General features: G+C 46.5%; 1 protein-coding gene across 2 annotated transcripts in view; it reads left to right on the forward strand.

Annotated features, from left to right (window-relative positions):
• Positions 1 to 20,000, forward strand: part of LOC116371840 (probable palmitoyltransferase ZDHHC1) — a 56,800-nt gene that overhangs the window by 6,512 nt on the left and 30,288 nt on the right. For both annotated transcript variants that reach the window (XM_031820909.1, XM_031820910.1), the window contains exons 2-6: positions 1 to 89; positions 3,937 to 4,112; positions 7,890 to 7,991; positions 13,341 to 13,465; positions 19,996 to 20,000. The exon at positions 1 to 89 is cut by the window's left edge; the exon at positions 19,996 to 20,000 is cut by the window's right edge and continues 151 nt beyond it. In XM_031820909.1, the coding sequence (XP_031676769.1) occupies positions 1 to 89; positions 3,937 to 4,112; positions 7,890 to 7,991; positions 13,341 to 13,465; positions 19,996 to 20,000 (497 nt within the window). The remainder of the gene's footprint in view (positions 90 to 3,936; positions 4,113 to 7,889; positions 7,992 to 13,340; positions 13,466 to 19,995) is intronic.

Genomic DNA, 20,000 nt, shown 5'->3' on the forward strand with positions numbered 1-20,000 from the left:
CATGGCTCCTCTACCTCTTCTTCGCTGTCACCGGGTTTGGAGTGTTTGTCCCCTTGCTTCCCTCCCACTGGATCCCTGCTGGCTACATCGTATCCTCTCAATCAATCAATGTATATGATCGATCGCAATCTGAATGTGGGATGGGACTCGTTGTAATGGGTTCAAAGGTTTTGCTCAGAGTGACAGTGTTGTGGTGATCGCCTCAGAAACACATACAGTAGAATAACAGCCTAGTGGTCAAATCAATAGTTCAATCAAGTAGGCTTATCTACAGGGTTGGGGTCAGTTCAATTTAAACTGTTCTCAACTAAAAGGGGTCAGTTCAATTTAAACTGTTCTCAACTAAAAGGGGTCAGTTCAATTTCAACTGTTCAACTAAAAGGGGTCAGTTCAATTTCAACTGTTCAACTAAAAGGGGTCAGTTCAATTTAAACTGTTCAACTAAAAGGGGTCAGTTCAATTTCAACTGTTCAACTAAAAGGGGTCAGTTCAATTTAAACTGTTCAACTAAAAGGGGTCAGTTCAATTTAAACTGTTCAACTAAAAGGGGTCAGTTCAATTTAAACTGTTCAACTAAAAGGGGTCAGTTCAATTTAAACTGTTCAACTAAAAGGGGTCAGTTCAATTTAAACTGTTCAACTAAAAGGGGTCAGTTCAATTTCAACTGTTCTCAACTAAAAAGGGGTCCTCAACTCTACAACCAACAACGTATTGGCATCATCTGTTCCTATTGGGTAGTATGTATCCTCTGTTCCTATTGGGTAGTATGCATCCTCTGTTCCTATTGGGTAGTATGCATCCTCTGTTCCTATTGGGTAGTATGCATCCTCTGTTCCTATTGGGTAGTATGTATCCTCTGTTCCTATTGGGTAGTATGTATCCTCTGTTCCTATTGGGTAGTATGTATCCTCTGTTCCTATTGGGTAGTATGTATCCTCTGTTCCTATTGGGTAGTATGCATCCTCTGTTCCTATTGGGTAGTATGCATCCTCTGTTCCTATTGGGTAGTATGTATCCTCTGTTCCTATTGGGTAGTATGCATCCTCTGTTCCTATTGGGTTGTATTTGAACTGACATGATGGAGTAGACTGAACCTAACCCTACTGTTACTGACAGACTGTACATAATGCATCCTGACATGATGGAGTAGACTGAACCTAACCCTACTGTTACTGACAGACTGTACATAATGCATCCTGACATGGTGGAGTAGACTGAACCTAACCCTACTGTTACTGACAGACTGTACATAATGCATCCTGACATGATGGAGTAGACTGAACCTAACCCTACTGTTACTGACAGACTGTACACACAGCATCCTGACATGATGGAGTAGACTGAACCTAACCCTACTGTTACTGACAGACTGTACATAATGCATCCTGACATGATGGAGTAGACTGAACCTAACCCTACTGTTACTGACAGACTGTACATAATGCATCCTGACATGATGGAGTAGACTGAACCTAACCCTACTGTTACTGACAGACTGTACATAATGCATCCTGACATGATGGAGTAGACTGAACCTAACCCTACTGTTACTGACAGACTGTACACACAGCATCCTGACATGATGGAGTAGACTGAACCTAACCCTACTGTTACTGACAGACTGTACATGCATCATCCTGACATGATGGAGTAGACTGAACCTAACCCTACTGTTACTGACAGACTGTACATGCAGCATCCTGACATGATGGAGTAGACTGAACCTAACCCTACTGTTACTGACAGACTGTACATACAGCATCCTGACATGATGGAGTAGACTGAACCTAACCCTACTGTTACTGACAGACTGTACATGCAGCATCCTGACATGATGGAGTAGACTGAACCTAACCCTACTGTTACTGACAGACTGTACATACATGATGGAGTAGACTGAACCTAACCCTACTGTTACTGACATACTGTACATAATGCATCCTGACATGATGGAGTAGACTGAACCTAACCCTACTGTTACTGACAGACTGTACATAATGCATCCTGACATGGTGGAGTAGACTGAACCTAACCCTACTGTTACTGACAGACTGTACATAATGCATCCTGACATGATGGAGTAGACTGAACCTAACCCTACTGTTACTGACAGACTGTACACACAGCATCCTGACATGATGGAGTAGACTGAACCTAACCCTACTGTTACTGACAGACTGTACATAATGCATCCTGACATGATGGAGTAGACTGAACCTAACCCTACTGTTACTGACAGACTGTACATAATGCATCCTGACATGATGGAGTAGACTGAACCTAACCCTACTGTTACTGACAGACTGTACATAATGCATCCTGACATGATGGAGTAGACTGAACCTAACCCTACTGTTACTGACAGACTGTACACACAGCATCCTGACATGATGGAGTAGACTGAACCTAACCCTACTGTTACTGACAGACTGTACATGCATCATCCTGACATGATGGAGTAGACTGAACCTAACCCTACTGTTACTGACAGACTGTACATGCAGCATCCTGACATGATGGAGTAGACTGAACCTAACCCTACTGTTACTGACAGACTGTACATACAGCATCCTGACATGATGGAGTAGACTGAACCTAACCCTACTGTTACTGACAGACTGTACATGCAGCATCCTGACATGATGGAGTAGACTGAACCTAACCCTACTGTTACTGACAGACTGTACATACATGATGGAGTAGACTGAACCTAACCCTACTGTTACTGACATACTGTACATACAGCATCCTGACATGATGGAGTAGACTGAACCTAACCCTACTGTTACTGACAGACTGTACATACATGATGGAGTAGACTGAACCTAACCCTACTGTTACTGACAGACTGTACATGCAGCGTCCTGACATGATGGAGTAGACTGAACCTAACCCTACTGTTACTGACAGACTGTACATACAGCATCCTGACATGATGGAGTAGACTGAACCTAACCCTACTATTACTGACAGACTGTACATGCATGATGGAGTAGACTGAACCTAACCCTACTGTTACTGACAGACTGTACATGCAGCATCCTGACATGATGGAGTAGACTGAACCTAACCCTACTGTTACTGACAGACTGTACATACAGCATCCTGACATGATGGAGTAGACTGAACCTAACCCTACTGTTACTGACAGACTGTACATACAGCATGCTGACATGATGGAGTAGACTGAACCCTACTGTTACTGACAGACTGTACATAATGCATCCTGACATGATGGAGTAGACTGAACCTAACCCTACTGTTACTGACAGACTGTACATAATGCATCCTGACATGATGGAGTAGACTGAACCTAACCCTACTGTTACTGACAGACTGTACATACGGCATGCTGACATGATGGAGTAGACTGAACCTAACCCTACTGTTACTGACAGACTGTACATACATGATAGAGTAGACTGAACCTAACCCTACTGTTACTGACAGACTGTACATACAGCATCCTGACATGATGGAGTAGACTGAACCTAACCCTACTGTTACTGACAGACTGTACATAATGCATCCTGACATGATGGAGTAGACTGAACCTAACCCTACTGTTACTGACAGACTGTACATACATGATGGAGTAGACTGAACCTAACCCTACTGTTACTGACAGACTGTACATACAGCATCCTGACATGATGGAGTAGACTGAACCTAACCCTACTATTACTGACAGACTGTACATGCATGATGGAGTAGACTGAGCCTAACCCTACTATTACTGACAGACTGTACATGCATGATGGAGTAGACTGAATCTAACCCTACTATTACTTACAGACTGTACATACATGATGGAGTAGACTAGACCTAACCCTACTATTACTGACAGACTGTACACACAGCATCCTGTTCTGTTAGTTTTGAGGTTATACAACTACAGCATACAGGACCAGGTCCTTAACTGTCTCCCGTCTCCAGTGCACGGGCATCATGTTTGTGTGTCACCTGTTCGTCCACCTGATGGCGGTTTCCATCGACCCCGCGGACTACAACGTCAGGGCCAAGAGCTACCACGGCCCCGTGCCTGTGTTCGACCGCACCAAACATGCCCACGTCATCGAGAACTGCCACTGCTACCTCTGTGAAGTAGACGTGTGAGTACTGTCTTTGTAATGCCTCTCACAGAGAAATATCACCTCTGTGAAGTAGACGTGTGAGTACTGTCTTTGTAACGCCTCTCACAGAGAAATATCACCTCTGTGAAGTAGACGTGTGAGTACTGTCTTTGTAATGCCTCTCACAGAGAAATATCACCTCTGTGAAGTAGACGTGTGAGTACTGTCTTTGTAATGCCTCTCACAGAGAAATATCACCTCTGTGAAGTAGACGTGTGAGTACTCTCTTTGTAATGCCTCTCACAGAGAAATATCACCTCTGTGAAATATCATCTCTCTGTTTCTCTCTCTGTCTCTCTCTGTCTCTCTCTCTCTCTGTTTCTGTCTCTCTCTCTCTTTCTCTCTCTCTCTGGAGCTACATAACATAGTGACCTTCTGTGTAGCATGTCAGAGTAGAGAGGCACTTAAAGACTGATCTGAGGTCAGTAGTTAGACCAGTCAGTAGAGTAGTCTGGCTGTACATTAATGGGGTCATAAGAGTGGGGGCTGGGGTACTGTAGTGCTGGGGCTGGGAGACCCCCCCCTCCCCCCCTGACGAGCTGAGGAGCTGACTGAGGAGGGTTGTTGCTGGGCAGAAGGGAGGCAGCAGGACAGAACAGGAGGGTTAACAGATAGTCAGGGGGGGCAGCAGATGAACAGAGGAAGGTTGATGAAGGGGAAGGAGGAGGCTAGGGGGTTGCTGTGGAAACCAATGCAATAACAGGACTAGGCCTACAGAGCATTCTGAAACTATTCAGACTTCTTGACTCTTCACACATTTTATTACGTTACAGGTTTATTCTAACATGGATTAAATTGTGTTTTTTCTCTCATCAATCCAGAATGAAAAAGCAAAAACAGGTTTTTAGAAGAAAAAAAAAAGACATCTTTTTTAAATAACTGAAATATCACATTTCCATAAATATTCAGACCCTTTAATCAGTACTTTGTTGAAGCACCTTTGGCAGCGATTAGAGCCTTGAGTCTTCTTGGGTATGACGCTACAAACTTGTCACACCTGTATTTGGGGGAGTTTCTCCCATTCTTCTCTGCAGATCCTCTCAAGCTCTGTCAGGTTGGATGAGGAGCATCGCTGCACAGCTATTTTCAGGTCTCTCCAGAGATGTTCGATCGGGTTCAAGTCCAGGCTCTGGCTGGGCCGCTCATGGATATTCAGAGATGTGTCCCGAAGCCACACCCCGCGTTGTCTTGGCTGTGTGCTTAGGGTCGTTGTCCTTCTGGAAGGTTCTCCCATCTCCACAGAGGAATTCTGGAGCTCTGTCCGAGTGACCATCAGGTCACCTACCTGACCAAGGCCTTTCTTCCCGAAGGGCCAGCTCTAGGAAGAGTCTTGGTGTTTCCAAACGTCTTTCATTTAAGAATGGAGGCCCCTGTGTCCTTGAGGACCTTCAATGCTGCAGAAATGTTTTGGTACCCTTCCCCAGATCTGTGCCAGAACACAATCCTGTCTCTGAGCTCTACGGACAATTCCTTCAACCTCGTGGCTTCATTTTTGCTCAGACATGCTCTGTAAATTATGGGGCCTTATATAGACAGGTGTGTGCCTTTCCAATCAATTTTAGAATAAGGCTTTAACGTAACAAACTGTAAAAAAATATATATATATATATATTTTTTTTTAAATCAAGGGGTCTGAATAATTTTCGATGGCACTGTTATATACTAGCAGATTAGGGGAGACGACTGGACAGGACTGTGTGGGTGGCTGAGAGGAAGACAGGACTGGACAGGACTAGACAGGACTGTGTGGGTGGCTGAGAGGAAGACAGGAGTGGACAGGGCTGTGTGGGTGGCTTAGAGGAAGACCGGACTGGACAGGACTAAACAGGGCTGTGTGGGTGGCTGAGAGGAAGACAGGACTAGACAGGGCTGTGTGGGTGGCTGAGAGGAAGACAGGACTAGACAGGGCTGTGTGGGTGGCTGAGAGGAAGACAGGACTGGACAGGACTAAACAGGGCTGTGTGGGTGGCTGAGAGGAAGACAGGACTGGACAGGACTAAACAGGGCTGTGTGGGTGGCTGAGAGGAAGACAGGAGTGGACAGGACTGGACAGGGCTGTGTGGGTGGCTGAGAGGAAGACAGGACTAGACAGGACTGTGTGGGTGGCTTAGAGGAAGACAGGACTGGACAGGGCTGTGTGGGTGGCTTAGAGGAAGACAGGACTGGACAGGGCTGTGTGGGTGGCTTAGAGGAAGACAGGACTAGACAGGACTGTGTGGGTGGCTTAGAGGAAGACAGGACTGGACAGGACTGTGTGGGTGGTTGAGAGGAAGACGGGACTGGACAGGGCTGTGTGGGTGGCTTAGAGGAAGACAGGACTGTATGGGTGGTTGAGAGGAAGACAGGACTGGACAGGGCTGTGTGGGTGGCTTAGAGGAAGACAGGACTGGACAGGGCTGTGTGGGTGGCTTAGAGGAAGACGAACTAGACAGGACTGTGTGGGTGGCTGAGATGAAGACAGGACTGGACAGGGCTGTGTGGGTGGCTTAGAGGAAGACAGGACTAGACAGGACTGTGTGGGTGGCTGAGATGAAGACAGGACTGGACAGGGCTGTGTGGGTGGCTGAGAGGAAGACGAACTAGACAGGACTGTGTGGGTGGCTGAGATGAAGACAGGACTGGAGGGTGGAGAGGATTGATGGCAGCAGAGTAGAAGAGGGGACATGTCTGGGGATGAGAGAGAGTCAGAGCCTCTACCCCAGCAGCCCCTCTCCTGTCTCGCACACATCTATATTTGATTATAACTCAGGCTGGTCAGTAGGGACTGAGGAGGAGTCATCTGGACACCAGAACACATCTATATTAGATTATAACTCAGGCTGGTCAGTAGGGACTGAGGAGGAGTCATCTGGACACCAGAACACATCTATATTAGATTATAACTCAGGCTGGTCAGTAGGGACTGAGGAGGAGTCATCTGGACACCAGAACACATCTATATTAGATTATATCTCAGGCTGGTCAGTAGGGACTGAGGAGGAGTCATCTGGACACCAGAACACATCTATATTAGATTATAACTCAGGCTGGTTAGTAGGGACTGAGGAGGAGTCATCTGGACACCAGAACCAACTATTCAGGCAGACTGGCCAGTCAGCAGGTCAACATAATGTTTCATCTGTCATGAAGAGAAACAGCCATAAGCCTAACAGCCCATAACTACCAGCTCATATGGTGACCACTGCCCTGGGGGTCTGTAATGTTCAGGGCCAGGCAGCAGGCCCATAACTACCAGCTCATATGGTGACCCCTGCCCTGGGGGGTCTGTAATGTTCAGGGCCAGGCAGCAGGCCCATAACTACCAGCTCATATGGTGACCCCTGCCCTGGGGGTCTGTAATGTTCAGGGCCAGGCAGCAGGCCCATAACTACCAGCTCATATGGTGACCCCTGCCCTGGGGGTCTGTAATGTTCAGGGCCAGGCAGCAGGCCCATAACTACCAGCTCATATGGTGACCCCTGCCCTGGGGGTCTGTAATGTTCAGGGCCAGGCAGCAGGCCCATAACTACCAGCTCATATGGTGACCCCTGCCCTGGGGTCTGTAATGTTCAGGGCCAGGCAGCAGGCCCATAACTACCAGCTCATATGGTGACCCCTGCCCTGGGGGTCTGTAATGTTCAGGGCCAGGCAGCAGGCCCATAACTACCAGCTCATATGGTGACCCCTGCCCTGGGGGTCTGTAATGTTCAGGGCCAGTCACAGTGTGTATGAATATGTGTTTCTATCCTTTACTGAGACATGTGTGGTGTGTTGCAGGGGCCCCAAATCCAAACACTGCAGTGCCTGTAACAAGTGTGTTGCTAGTTTTGACCATCACTGCAGGTGGCTCAACAACTGTGTCGGGAGCCGGAATTACTGGTCAGTATCTCTCTTTCTCTCATTCTGCCTCTTTCTCTCATTCTGCCTCTTTCCCTCTCTTTTTCCCTCATTCTGCCTCTCTCTTTCTCTCATTCTGCCTCTCTCTTTCCCTCTCTCGTTCCTTCATTCTGCCTCTCTCTTTCTCTCATTCTGCCTCTCTCTTTCCCTCTCTCGTTCCTTCATTCTGCCTCTCTCTTTCTCTCATTCTGCATCTCTCTTTCTCTCATTCTGCATCTCTCTTTCTCTCATTCTGCCTCTCTCACTCATTCGGCCTCTTTCCCTCTCTCTTTCCCTCGTTCTGCCTCTCTCACTCATTCGGCCTCTTTCCCTCTCTCTTTCCCTCATTCTGCCTCTCTTTCCCTCTCTCTTTCCCTCATTCTGCGCCTCTCTTTCCCTCATTCTGCCTCTCTTTCCCTCTCTCTTTCCCTCATTCTGCGCCTCTCTTTCCCTCATTCTGCCTCTCTTTCCCTCTCTCTTTCCCTCATTCTGCGCCTCTCTTTCCCTCATTCTGCGCCTCTCTTTCCCTCGTTCTGCCTCTCTTTCCCTCTCTCTTTCCCTCATTCTGTGCCTCTCTTTCCCTCATTCTGCGCCTCTTTCCCTCATTCTGCCTCTCTTTCCCTCTCTCTTTCCCTCATTCTGCGCCTCTCTTTCCCTCATTCTGCCTCTCTTTCCCTCTCTCTTTCCCTCATTCTGCGCCTCTCTTTCCCTCATTCTGTCTCTCTTTCCCTCTCTCTTTCCCTCATTCTGCGCCTCTCTTTCCCTCATTCTGCGCCTCTTTCCCTCGTTCTGCCTCTCTTTCCCTCTCTCTTTCCCTCATTCTGCGCCTCTCTTTCCCTCATTCTGCGCCTCTTTCCCTCGTTCTGCATCTCTCTTTCCCTCGTTCTGCCTCTCTTTCTTTCTCTCATTCTGCCTCTCTCACTCATTCGGCCTCTCTTTCCCTCTCTCTTTCCCTCAACTCTCCCTCATTCTGCCCCTCTTTCCCTCTCTTTCCCTCTCTCTTTCCCTCGTTCTGCCTCTCTCTTTCTCTCATTCTGCCTCTCTCACTCATTCGGCCTCTCTTTCCCTCTCTCTTTCCCTCAACTCTCCCTCATTCGGCCTCTCTTTCCCTCTCTCTTTCCCTCAACTCTCCCTCATTCTGCCCCTCTTTCCCTCTCTTTCCCTCTCTCTTTCCCTCATTCTGCCTCTCTCTTTCCCTCATTCTGCCTCTCTCTTTCCCTCATTCTGCCTCTCTCTTTCCCTCATTCTGCCCTCTCTTTCCCTCTCTTTCCCTCTCTTTCCCTCTCTCTTTCCCTCTCTTTCCCTCTCTCTTTCCCTCATTCTGCCTCTCTCTTTCCCTCATTCTGCCAGTATAGGTTTTATACGTTGGGGTCTGTAATTATTGACATCCTTAAAGCAAAACAATGATTGTATAAAATAAATAATTGAAATACTGAGCCATATAGGATTGTGAAATGATATGTAATACCATTTCTCAGAGAAAGAGAGTTTGTTTAACAAGTAATATATTTGTCTAAATTATTGACACCCTTGTTTTCAAAACCTCACCTTTGCTTATGGCCTTTCCTCTTCACTTCAACAGGTTTTCAATGGGTCCGGAGACTGAGATGGACATTGCAAAATGTTGATTTTTGTGGTCAATGAACCATTTCTGTGTGGATGTTGATGTGTTGCTTGGGGTTATTGTCTTGCTGGGAGATCCACTTGCGGCCAACTGTCATTCTCCTGGCAGAGGAAACCAGGTTTTTTTGACTAAAATATTCTGTTACTGGGTAGTTCATGATGCAGTTGACCTTTTAATAAGGGCCCCTGGAGGACCGGTGGAAGCAAAACGACCCCATAACATCAGAGATCCGTCACCATATGTTACAGTAGGTGGGGGTTTATCTTCTGCTCATTACATTTTCATTTCAAAACCACAACCACCGCTGGTGTGCCTGGCCAATGAACTCTCTTTCCATGTCATCCAACTCATGTAAACACCTGGAGTGTTCTAAATGGCACTGGCACTTAGAATGGAACCGGGGCTTTGGTCAGAGTTAGTCCCCTAGACCAGCTCCTTAGTCAGCATCACGTCAGAGTTAGTCCCCTAGACCAGCTCTTTAGTCAGCATCACGTCAGAGTTAGTCCCCTAGACCAGCTCCTTAGTCAGCATCACGTCAGAGTTAGTCCCCTAGACCAGCTCCTTAGTCAGCATCACGTCAGAGTTAGTCCCCTAGACCAGCTCCTTAGTCAGCATCACGTCAGAGTTAGTCCCCTAGACCAGCTCCTTAGTCAGCATCACGTCAGAGTTAGTCCCCTAGACCAGCTCCTTAGTCAGCATCACGTCAGAGTTAGTCCCCTAGACCAGCTCCTTAGTCAGCATCACGTCAGAGTTAGTCCCCTACACCAGCTCCTCGGTCAGCATCACGTCAGAGTTAGTCCCCTAGACCAGCTCCTTAGTCAGCATCACGTCAGAGTTAGTCCCCTAGACCAGCTCCTTAGTCAGCATCACGTCAGAGTTAGTCCCCTAGACCAGCTCCTCAGTCAGCATCACACCAGAGTCAGTCCCCTAGACCAGCATCACACCAGAGTTAGTCCCCTAGACCAGCTCCTCGGTCAGCATCACACCAGAGTTAGTCCCCTAGACCAGCTCCTCAGTCAGCATCACACCAGAGTTAGTCCCCTAGACCAGCTCCTTAGTCAGCATCACACCAGAGTTAGTCCCCTAGACCAGCTCCTCAGTCAGCATCACACCAGAGTTAGTCCCCTAGACCAGCTCCTCAGTCAGCATCACACCAGAGTTAGTCCCCTAGACCAGCTCCTCAGTCAGCATCACACCAGAGTTAGTCCCCTAGACCAGCTCCTCAGTCACCATCACACCAGAGTTAGTCCCCTAGACCAGCTCCTCAGTCAGCATCACACCAGAGTTAGTCCCCTAGACCAGCTCCTTAGTCAGCATCACACCAGAGTTAGTCCCCTAGACCAGCTCCTCAGTCGGCATCACACCAGAGTTAGTCCCCTAGACCAGCTCCTCAGTCAAGTCAGCATCACACCAGAGTTAGTCCCCTAGATCAGCTCCTCAGTCAGCATCACACCAGAGTTAGTCCCCTAGACCAGCTCCTCAGTCAGCATCACACCAGAGTTAGTCCCCTAGACCAGCTCCTTAGTCAGCATCACACCAGAGTTAGTCCCCTAGACCAGCTCCTCAGTCAGCATCACACCAGAGTTAGTCCCCTAGACCAGCTCCTTAGTCAGCATCACACCAGAGTTAGCCCCCTAGACCAGCTCCTCAGTCAGCATCACACCAGAGTTAGTCCCCTAGACCAGCTCCTTAGTCAGCATCACATCAGAGTTAGTCCCCTAGACCAGCTCCTTAGTCAGCATCACACCAGAGTTAGTCCCCTAGACCAGCTCCTCAGTCAGCATCACACCAGAGTTAGTCCCCTAGACCAGCTCCTCAGTCAGCATCACACCAGAGTTAGTCCCCTAGACCAGCTCCTCAGTCAGCATCACACCAGAGTTAGTCCCCTAGACCAGCTCCTTAGTCAGCATCACACCAGAGTTAGTCCCCTAGACCAGCTCCTCAGTCAGCATCACACCAGAGTTAGCCATTGACCAGCTACTGTTTACTCATAATGTAGTCATGTGCTGCTCAGCTTCATCTTGGAACACAGTCAACATACTCAGGGTAAACACGCACAGTCAACACACTCAGGGTAAACACACACAGTCAACATACTCAGGGTAAACACCCACAGTCAACATACTCAGGGTAAACACGCACAGTCAACATACTCAGGGTAAACACGCACAGTCAACATACTCAGGGTAAACACACACAGTCAACATACTCAGGGTAAACACGCACAGTCAACATACTCAGGGTAAACACGCACAGTCAACATACTCAGGGTAAACACGCACAGTCAACATACTCAGGGTAAACACACACAGTCAACATACTCAGGGTAAACACGCACAGTCAACATACTCAGGGTAAACACGCACAGTCAACATACTCAGGGTAAACACGCACAGTAGTACGTCTCTTTTGGATGAAACAGTCTGCTAAATGGCATATATTATATTCTGAAACAGACCTCTTTACTGTGCGTTGGGAAACCCTATCAGCAAGGACTTTAGTTTAAGGCTTTTAGTCCTGATGCGAGTCATGAATATTCAACAAGGAACGAGGTCGGCCGTGAGTTTGCTCGGGCTTTGGGCGGTTTTAGCTGATTTGAACAAAGTTCTATTTTATCTTCTGGTGACGAAGACGCTCGTTGGTCAACGTCTTCGCTACCTTTTTCCAATTCAAATGAGCTGCTCTCCTTGGTGACTTTAGGTCTGAAGGTTAGAATGCTCTCTTTGGTGACTGTAGGTCTGAAGGTTAGAATGCTCTCTTTGGTGACTGTAGGTCTGAAGGTTAGAATGCTCTCCTTGGTGACTTTGGGCCTGAAGGTTAGAATGCTCTCCTTGGTGTCTGAAGGTTAGAATGCTCTCCTTGGTGACTGTAGGTCTGAAGGTTAGAATGCTCTCCTTGGTGACTTTAGGTCTGAAGGTTAGAATGCTCTCCTTGGTGACTTTAGGTCTGAAGGTTAGAATGCTCTCTTTGGTGACTGTAGGTCTGAAGGTTAGAATGCTCTCCTTGGTGACTTTGGGCCTGAAGGTTAGAATGCTCTCCTTAGAATGCTCTCTGAAGGTTAGAATGCTCTCCTTGGAATGCTCTCTGAAGGTTAGAATGCTTTCCTTGGAATGCTCTCTGAAGGTTAGAATGCTCTCCTTGGAATGCTCTCTGAAGGTTAGAATGCTCTCCTTGGAATGCTCTCTGAAGGTTAGAATGCTTTCCTTGGAATGCTCTCTGAAGGTTAGAATGCTCTCCTTGGAATGCTCTCTGAAGGTTAGAATGCTCTCCTTGGAATGCTCTCTGAAGGTTAGAATGCTCTCCTTGGAATGCTCTCTGAAGGTTAGAGTGCTCTCCTTGGTGACTTTAGGCCTGAAGGTTAGTGTCCATGTACCCTAACCTACCCTCTCTCTCTCTACCCCAGGCTCTTCCTGAACAGTGTGATCTATGTGTTCATGTACCCTAACCTAACCTCTCTCTCTCTACCCCAGGCTCTTCCTGAACAGTGTGATCTCTGTGTCCATGTACCCTAACCTATCCTCTCTCTCTCTACCCCAGGCTCTTCCTGAACAGTGTGATCTCTGTGTCCATGTACCCTAACCTATCCTCTCTCTCTCTACCCCAGGCTCTTCCTGAACAGTGTGATCTCTGTGTCCATGTACCCTATCCTCTCTCTCTCTACCCCAGGCTCTTCCTGAACAGTGTGATCTATGTGTCCATGTACCCTAACCTCTCTCTCTCTACCCCAGGCTCTTCCTGAACAGTGTGATCTCTGCTCTGCTGGGTATATGCCTGGTGGTGGTCATCGCCAGTTACATCTTCATCGAGTTCTTCTTGGATCCCTCAAAGCTGCGCAGTGATAAACACTTCCAAGGTAAACCCTGGTACCTGGTACTGATAAACACTTCCAAGGTAAACCCTGGTACCTGGTACTGATAAACACTTCCAAGGTAAACCCTGGTACCTGGTACTGATAAACACTTCCAAGGTAAATCAATCAATCTATCAACCAAGGTAAACCCTGGTACCTGGTACTGATAAACACTTCCAAGGTAAACCCTGGTACTGATAAACACTTCCAAGGTAAACCCTGGTACTGATAAACACTTCCAAGGTAAACCCTGGCACTGATAAACACTTCCAAGGTAAACCCTGGTACCTGGTACTGATAAACACTACCAAGGTAAACCCTGGTACTGATAAACACTTCCAAGGTAAACCCTGGTACTGATAAACACTTCCAAGGTAAACCCTGGTACCTGGCACTGGTAAACACTTCCAAGGTAAACCCTGGTACTGATAAACACTTCCAAGGTAAACCCTGGTACCTGGAACTGATAAACACTTCCAAGGTAAACCCTGGTACCTGGAACTGATAAACACTTCCAAGGTAAACCCTGGTACCTGGTACTGATAAACACTTCCAAGGTAAACCCTGGTACCATGGTACTGATAAACACTTCCAAGGTAAACCCTGGTACTGATAAACACTTCCAAGGTAAACCCTGGTACCTGGTACTGATAAACACTTCCAAGGTAAACCCTGGTACTGATAAACACTTCCAAGGTAAACCCTGGTACTGATAAACACTTCCAAGGTAAACACTGGTACCTGGCACTGGTAAACACTTCCAAGGTAAACCCTGGTACCTGGTACTGATAAACACTTCCAAGGTAAACCCTGGTACTGATAAACACTTCCAAGGTAAACCCTGGTACTGATAAACACTTCCAAGGTAAACCCTGGTACTGATAAACACTTCCAAGGTAAACACTGGTACCTGGCACTGGTAAACACTTCCAAGGTAAACCCTGGTACCTGGTACTGATAAACACTTCCAAGGTAAACCCTGGTACTGATAAACACTTCCAAGGTAAACCCTGATACTGATAAACACTTCCAAGGTAAACCCTGATACTGATAAACACTTCCAAGGTAAATCCTGGTACTGATAAACACTTCCAAGGTAAACCCTGGTACCTGGTACTGATAAACACTTCCAAGGTAAACCCTGGTACCTGGCACTGATAAACACTTCCAAGGTAAACCCTGATACTGATAAACACTTCCAAGGTAAACCCTGGTACTGATAAACACTTCCAAGGTAAACCCTGGTACCTGGCACTGATAAACACTTCCAAGGTAAACCCTGGTACTGATAAACACTTCCAAGGTAAACCTGGTACCTGGTACTGATAAACACTTCCAAGGTAAACCCTGGTACCTGGTACTGATAAACACTTCCAAGGTAAACTCTGGTACCTGGCACTGATAAACACTTCCAAGGTAAACCCTGGTACTGATAAACACTTCCAAGGTAAACCCTGGTACCTGGAACTGATAAACACTTCCAAGGTAAACCCTGGTACCTGGAACTGATAAACACTTCCAAGGTAAACCCTGGTACCTGGAACTGATAAACACTTCCAAGGTAAACCCTGGTACCTGGTACTGATAAACACTTCCAAGGTAAACCCTGGTACCTGGTACTGATAAACACTTCCAAGGTAAACCCTGGTACTGATAAACACTTCCAAGGTAAACCCTGGTACCTGGTACTGATAAACACTTCCAAGGTAAACCCTGGTACTGATAAACACTTCCAAGGTAAACCCTGGTACCTGGCACTGGTAAACACTTCCAAGGTAAACCCTGGTACCTGGTACTGATAAACACTTCCAAGGTAAACCCTGGTACCTGGTACTGATAAACACTTCCAAGGTAAACCCTGGTACTGATAAACACTTCCAAGGTAAACCCTGGTACTGATAAACACTTCCAAGGTAAACCCTGGTACTGATAAACACTTCCAAGGTAAACCCTGATACTGATAAACACTTCCAAGGTAAATCCTGGTACTGATAAACACTTCCAAGGTAAACCCTGGTACCTGGCACTGATAAACACTTCCAAGGTAAACCCTGGTACTGATAAACACTTCCAAGGTAAACCCTGGTACTGATAAACACTTCCAAGGTAAACACTGGTACCTGGCACTGGTAAACACTTCCAAGGTAAACCCTGGTACCTGGTACTGATAAACACTTCCAAGGTAAACCCTGGTACTGATAAACACTTCCAAGGTAAACCCTGGTACTGATAAACACTTCCAAGGTAAACACTGGTACCTGGCACTGGTAAACACTTCCAAGGTAAACCCTGGTACCTGGTACTGATAAACACTTCCAAGGTAAACCCTGGTACTGATAAACACTTCCAAGGTAAACCCTGATACTGATAAACACTTCCAAGGTAAACCCTGATACTGATAAACACTTCCAAGGTAAATCCTGGTACTGATAAACACTTCCAAGGTAAACCCTGGTACCTGGCACTGATAAACACTTCCAAGGTAAACCCTGGTACTGATAAACACTTCCAAGGTAAACCCTGGTACCTGGTACTGATAAACACTTCCAAGGTAAACCCTGGTACCTGGTACTGATAAACACTTCCAAGGTAAACCCTGGTACTGATAAACACTTCCAAGGTAAACCCTGGTACTGATAAACACTTCCAAGGTAAACACTGGTACCTGGCACTGGTAAACACTTCCAAGGTAAACCCTGGTACCTGGTACTGATAAACACTTCCAAGGTAAACCCTGGTACTGATAAACACTTCCAAGGTAAACCCTGATACTGATAAACACTTCCAAGGTAAACCCTGATACTGATAAACACTTCCAAGGTAAATCCTGGTACTGATAAACACTTCCAAGGTAAACCCTGGTACCTGGCACTGATAAACACTTCCAAGGTAAACCCTGGTACTGATAAACACTTCCAAGGTAAACCCTGGTACCTGGTACTGATAAACACTTCCAAGGTAAACCCTGGTACCTGGCACTGATAAACACTTCCAAGGTAAACCCTGATACTGATAAACACTTCCAAGGTAAACCCTGGTACTGATAAACACTTCCAAGGTAAACCCTGGTACCTGGCACTGATAAACACTTCCAAGGTAAACCCTGGTACTGATAAACACTTCCAAGGTAAACCTGGTACCTGGTACTGATAAACACTTCCAAGGTAAACCCTGGTACCTGGTACTGATAAACACTTCCAAGGTAAACTCTGGTACCTGGCACTGATAAACACTTCCAAGGTAAACCCTGGTACTGATAAACACTTCCAAGGTAAACCCTGGTACCTGGAACTGATAAACACTTCCAAGGTAAACCCTGGTACCTGGAACTGATAAACACTTCCAAGGTAAACCCTGGTACCTGGAACTGATAAACACTTCCAAGGTAAACCCTGGTACCTGGTACTGATAAACACTTCCAAGGTAAACCCTGGTACCTGGTACTGATAAACACTTCCAAGGTAAACCCTGGTACTGATAAACACTTCCAAGGTAAACCCTGGTACCTGGTACTGATAAACACTTCCAAGGTAAACCCTGGTACTGATAAACACTTCCAAGGTAAACCCTGGTACCTGGCACTGGTAAACACTTCCAAGGTAAACCCTGGTACCTGGTACTGATAAACACTTCCAAGGTAAACCCTGGTACCTGGTACTGATAAACACTTCCAAGGTAAACCCTGGTACTGATAAACACTTCCAAGGTAAACCCTGGTACTGATAAACACTTCCAAGGTAAACCCTGGTACTGATAAACACTTCCAAGGTAAACCCTGATACTGATAAACACTTCCAAGGTAAATCCTGGTACTGATAAACACTTCCAAGGTAAACCCTGGTACCTGGCACTGATAAACACTTCCAAGGTAAACCCTGGTACTGATAAACACTTCCAAGGTAAACCCTGGTACCTGGTACTGATAAACACTTCCAAGGTAAACCCTGGTACTGATAAACACTTCCAAGGTAAACCCTGGTACTGATAAACACTTCCAAGGTAAACCCTGGTACCTGGTACTGATAAACACTTCCAAGGTAAACCCTGGTACCTGGCACTGATAAACACTTCCAAGGTAAACCCTGATACTGATAAACACTTCCAAGGTAAACCCTGGTACTGATAAACACTTCCAAGGTAAACCCTGGTACTGATAAACACTTCCAAGGTAAACCCTGGTACCTGGCACTGATAAACACTTCCAAGGTAAACCCTGGTACTGATAAACACTTCCAAGGTAAACCCTGGTACCTGGTACTGATAAACACTTCCAAGGTAAACCCTGGTACCTGGTACTGATAAACACTTCCAAGGTAAACTCTGGTACCTGGCACTGATAAACACTTCCAAGGTAAACCCTGGTACTGATAAACACTTCCAAGGTAAACCCTGGTACCTGGCACTGATAAACACTTCCAAGGTAAACCCTGGTACTGATAAACACTTCCAAGGTAAACCCTGGTACCTGGTACTGATAAACACTTCCAAGGTAAACCCTGGTACCTGGCACTGATAAACACTTCCAAGGTAAACCCTGATACTGATAAACACTTCCAAGGTAAACCCTGGTACTGATAAACACTTCCAAGGTAAACCCTGGTACCTGGCACTGATAAACACTTCCAAGGTAAACCCTGGTACTGATAAACACTTCCAAGGTAAACCCTGGTACCTGGAACTGATAAACACTTCCAAGGTAAACCCTGGTACTGATAAACACTTCCAAGGTAAACCCTGGTACCTGGAACTGATAAACACTTCCAAGGTAAACCCTGGTACCTGGAACTGATAAACACTTCCAAGGTAAACCCTGGTACCTGGAACTGATAACACTTCCAAGGTAAACCCTGGTACCTGGTACTGATAAACACTTCCAAGGTAAACCCTGGTACCTGGTACTGATAAACACTTCCAAGGTAAACCCTGGTACTGATAAACACTTCCAAGGTAAACCCTGGTACTGATAAACACTTCCAAGGTAAACCCTGATACTGATAAACACTTCCAAGGTAAATCCTGGTACTGATAAACACTTCCAAGGTAAACCCTGGTATCTGGCACTGATAAACACTTCCAAGGTAAACCCTGGTACTGATAAACACTTCCAAGGTAAATCCTGGTACTGATAAACACTTCCAAGGTAAACCCTGGTACCTGGTACTGATAAACACTTCCAAGGTAAACCCTGGTACTGATAAACACCTCCAAGGTAAACCCTGGTACCTGGTACTGATAAACACTTCCAAGGTAAACCCTGGTACCTGGTACTGATAAACACTTCCAAGGTAAACTCTGGTACCTGGCACTGATAAACACTTCCAAGGTAAACCCTGGTACCTGGTACTGATAAACACTTCCAAGGTAAACCCTGGTACCTGGCACTGATAAACACTTCCAAGGTAAACCCTGGTACCTGGTACTGATAAACACTTCCAAGGTAAACCCTGGTACTGATAAACACTTCCAAGGTAAACCCTGGTACCTGGTACTGATAAACACTTCCAAGGTAAACCCTGGTACCTGGCACTGATAAACACTTCCAAGGTAAACCCTGGTACCTGGTACTGATAAACACTTCCAAGCTAAACCCTGGTACCTGGTACTGATAAACACTTCCAAGGTAAACCCTGGCACTGATAAACACTTCCAAGGTAAACCCTGGTACTGATAAACACTTCCAAGGTAAACCCTGGTACCTGGCACTGGTAAACACTTCCAAGGTAAACCCTGGTACTGATAAACACTTCCAAGGTAAACCCTGGTACCTGGTACTGATAAACACTTCCAAGGTAAACCCTGGTACTGATAAACACTTCCAAGGTAAACCCTGGTACCTGGCACTGAGAAACACAATCAATCGATCAGCTTTATTATTAGAGAGAGAGAGATTTTAGTATATGTGTCCCCCTCCTGTAGTCTGTTCTGATGTCTCTATGTTGTCTGTCTCTCTGCTCAGCAAGCTGGTGTCTATAGAGAGAGAAGGAAGCAATGCAAGACTAGCTCTCTGTGTCCCCCTCCTGTAGTCTGTTCTGATGTCTCTATGTTGTCTGTCTCTCTGCTCAGCAAGCTGGTGTCTATAGAGAGAGAAGGAAGCAATGCAAGACTAGCTCTCTGTGTCCCCTCCTGAAGTCTGTTCTGATGTCTCTATGTTGTCTGTCTCTCTGCTCAGCAAGCTGGTGTCTATAGAGAGAGAAGGAAGCAATGCAAGACTAGCTCTCTGTGTCCCCTCCTGAAGTCTGTTCTGATGTCTCTATGTTGTCTGTCTCTCTGCTCAGCAAGCTGGTGTCTATAGAGAGAGAAGGAAGCAATGCAAGACTAGCTCTCTGTGTCACCTCCTGAAGTCTGTGCTGATGTCTCTATGTTGTCTGTCTCTCTGCTCAGCAAGCTGGTGTCTATAGAGAGAGAAGGAAGCAATGCAAGACTAGCTCTCTGTTTCCCTCCTGAAGTCTGTTCTGATGTCTCTATGTTGTCTGTCTCTTACTAAATGTGTCCCCTCCTGAAGTCTGTGCTGATGTCCTTGTCCCCCCTCACAGTGAAG

This window comes from Oncorhynchus kisutch, unplaced genomic scaffold (assembly GCF_002021735.2).
Source record: "Oncorhynchus kisutch isolate 150728-3 unplaced genomic scaffold, Okis_V2 scaffold3736, whole genome shotgun sequence".
NCBI classification, from domain to species: Eukaryota; Metazoa; Chordata; class Actinopteri; order Salmoniformes; family Salmonidae; genus Oncorhynchus; species Oncorhynchus kisutch.